The sequence below is a fragment of the Pteropus medius genome, unplaced genomic scaffold, assembly GCF_902729225.1.
Source record: "Pteropus medius unplaced genomic scaffold, Ma_sr-lr_union100, whole genome shotgun sequence".
In the NCBI taxonomy this organism is placed as follows: domain Eukaryota; kingdom Metazoa; phylum Chordata; class Mammalia; order Chiroptera; family Pteropodidae; genus Pteropus; species Pteropus medius.
The window spans coordinates 8,669,483-8,671,982 of record NW_024340696.1 but is presented as its reverse complement, the minus strand read 5'-3'; the positions used below and the strand labels follow the sequence as shown (position 1 = coordinate 8,671,982).

The window sequence follows — 2,500 nt, the reverse complement described above, 5'->3', positions numbered from 1 at the left end:
ATATAGTTTCTATGTGATCTATTTTTCTCATTTATACATTCCTAGCCCCTGACACAGACCTGTCCTCTAGAACTGTGCTGTACTTGACATATGACTAGTCAAAATTGAGACATGCTGTAAGTGTGAAATTCATGATGGATGTAAAAGATTTAGTATTAAAAAAGATGATGAAATATCTAATAATTTTGTATTGATTTCTGTTTAAATGATAATATTTTTGTTAAATAAATTACTAAAATAAATTTAACCTTTTTTTGACCCTTTTTTTTTTTAAATGTGACTACTTGGAAATTAAAGATTACATGTGTGCCTCAAATTAGATTTCTATTGGACAGTGCCGTTCTCAATGTTTATGGCCTAATGTAGGAGTTCCTAAGCCATAGTCCATGGCCCAGATCTAACTGTTTACCTGTTTTGGTATGATCCACAAGTTAAGAATGGTTTTCACAGATGAATATTTGCAATTTGTTTTACCATAGAGGACACTACTTTGAACCCTAATTTTGTTAAATGTTATTCCCCAAAAAACAATTTTATTCTTCTAATTGGTAGACCTGTACTACAAAATATTGTATTCAATTGCTATTACTATATTTTTAAGTTCATCAAAAATTATGAAAGTTTATCTTTTCTTTTGTTATTTAAGTTTCTCTATTTTATTCTTGATTTTGCCTCTTAGTGTACAAAACCTAATATATTTATTATCTATCTTTTTACTAATCGCTGGTACAATAGGGAGCTGATGCAGGCAGCTTTTGGAGGGAGCTAAGCACAGTGGAAATGCTTCGGATTTTGACATACAAGGATTCCAATCTTATCAACTGATCCAATCTCTGAGCTTTAGTTTTCTTATCTGTAAAGTGGCAATGACGATTCCTTTTCAAATTATTTTGAGGATTAAATAAGATATTGTATGAAATATGTTGTGAAAGAGGTGACTTTAGTACTTCCCCCGCCTAGAAAGCTCTTCCTTGTCAAACCTGACTTGGTTACTTCTTGCCGTCTTTAGCTTAGTAACATTTCTAGCTCAGAGAAGCATCTCCTGCTGTCACCCCAAGCCTAGGTTAGCTCTCCCCAGAAATCTTACACTTTTTTTATGCTTATCACATTTACTGCTGTTTGTTCCACATCTGCCTGCCTTATAAGATTTTAAGCTCCATGAGAGAAATGTCTTGTTAACCACTATTTTCTAGGACTGAAACAAAATAAGTATTCAATAAGTATTTTTGAATGACGTTGATGATGCAAAATGCTATACATATGACACACATATACACACACACACAAAGAAAGATTCAGAGGGAGGAGATTTATTTTTTCCACAGAAATTTCAAAGTTTGTGTCTACAAATTTGGGTCATGTTTTGAGACAAATATTTTTAAACATACTTTACTCTTCCCTCTACAATACTTAGATTTTCTCACTCATCTTTCTTAAAGATAATTGAGAAATGCAAGTAACGTACTTAGCACCTAGTAAGCTCTCAACAAATTCTGACTTCTCTAAGAATAGATGATGATGATGACTGAGAATATTGAATATCAAAATAATCAAGGTACTAGATAAATTGATAGGTCGAAAATTTTGGAAAACAGCATGGAATTTATTTTAGAGTAAGTAAATTAGTCATTCCAGCTCAAGCTACTCTCAAGAAAAATCTTAGCTTTTTTTTATTTTAAATTTTTTTTTTTTTTATGAGCAGGGTTTGAAGTGCAAGACGGTAATAGCAAAATCCAGATCAAGTTCTGAAAACTAAAACTAAATATAAAAATGTCCTGAGTTTATATATTAATTATAAGTTTATAAAATAAATAAATAGGTGTCTATTTGTCTATAAACACTCTGTTTAGAATGACAACTGGTAGTTGTGGCTCCCATCCCCTCAGAACATGAAACTTAATGCCTGGAAGAAAAAGTCCATAGTAAGATCCACATTAGGCTTTGCCAACAGGAATGGACTCTTAGGTTTTAGAGAAGATGGAGCCGATAATAAAATCCAGCCCCAGGGTTCTCTCTTATAGCCTTTCCTAAACTTGTAATGAAGGTCACCCAATATACAACTTAAGAAAGTCAGATTTGGATGATGAAGATGGTTCCAGAAGACAGGAATCATTATCTTCAATAATTTTATATATATTGTACTGAACTTTAGGGCTTTCTGGAATTTCTTTTGAGAATTCTATGTATCCTAGCTATAGTGTTCCAGGTCTTCGATACAGTTGTATTCAGTTTAACCAGTGTTTGTCAAGTTCCTAGTGCCAAGAACTAGGGAGATAGAGGTGAATAAGACTCAGAACCTACTTTAGAGTTGCTCACAGTCTAGTGGAAGGGATCAGCATGTAAGACATACTTATTCACTGCCTAAGTGTCTTGATAACATACGGCACAGTTATTGTAGGAGCATTGCAGAAGGTATAATAAAAAATGGGTTCCCATGCCTGAGACTGAGAATGAGTCAGAGCAGGCTTCCTGGATGAAGTAAACCATAAAAGAGTCCCTC

General features: G+C 33.4%; 1 protein-coding gene across 2 annotated transcripts in view; it reads left to right on the top strand.

Moving 5' to 3' along the window:
- Nucleotides 1-2,500, top strand: part of DCDC1 (doublecortin domain containing 1) — a 367,143-nt gene that overhangs the window by 148,691 nt on the left and 215,952 nt on the right. Inside the window, exon 9 of one of the 2 annotated variants that reach the window (XM_039866327.1) lies at nt 736-840. The exons of the other annotated variant lie outside the window; for it this stretch is intronic. Within the exon in view, the coding sequence (XP_039722261.1) occupies nt 736-825 (90 nt within the window). The 3' untranslated portion in view covers nt 826-840. Of the gene's footprint in view, nt 1-735; nt 841-2,500 lie in introns of those variants that run through there. 2 annotated transcript variants of the gene reach the window in all.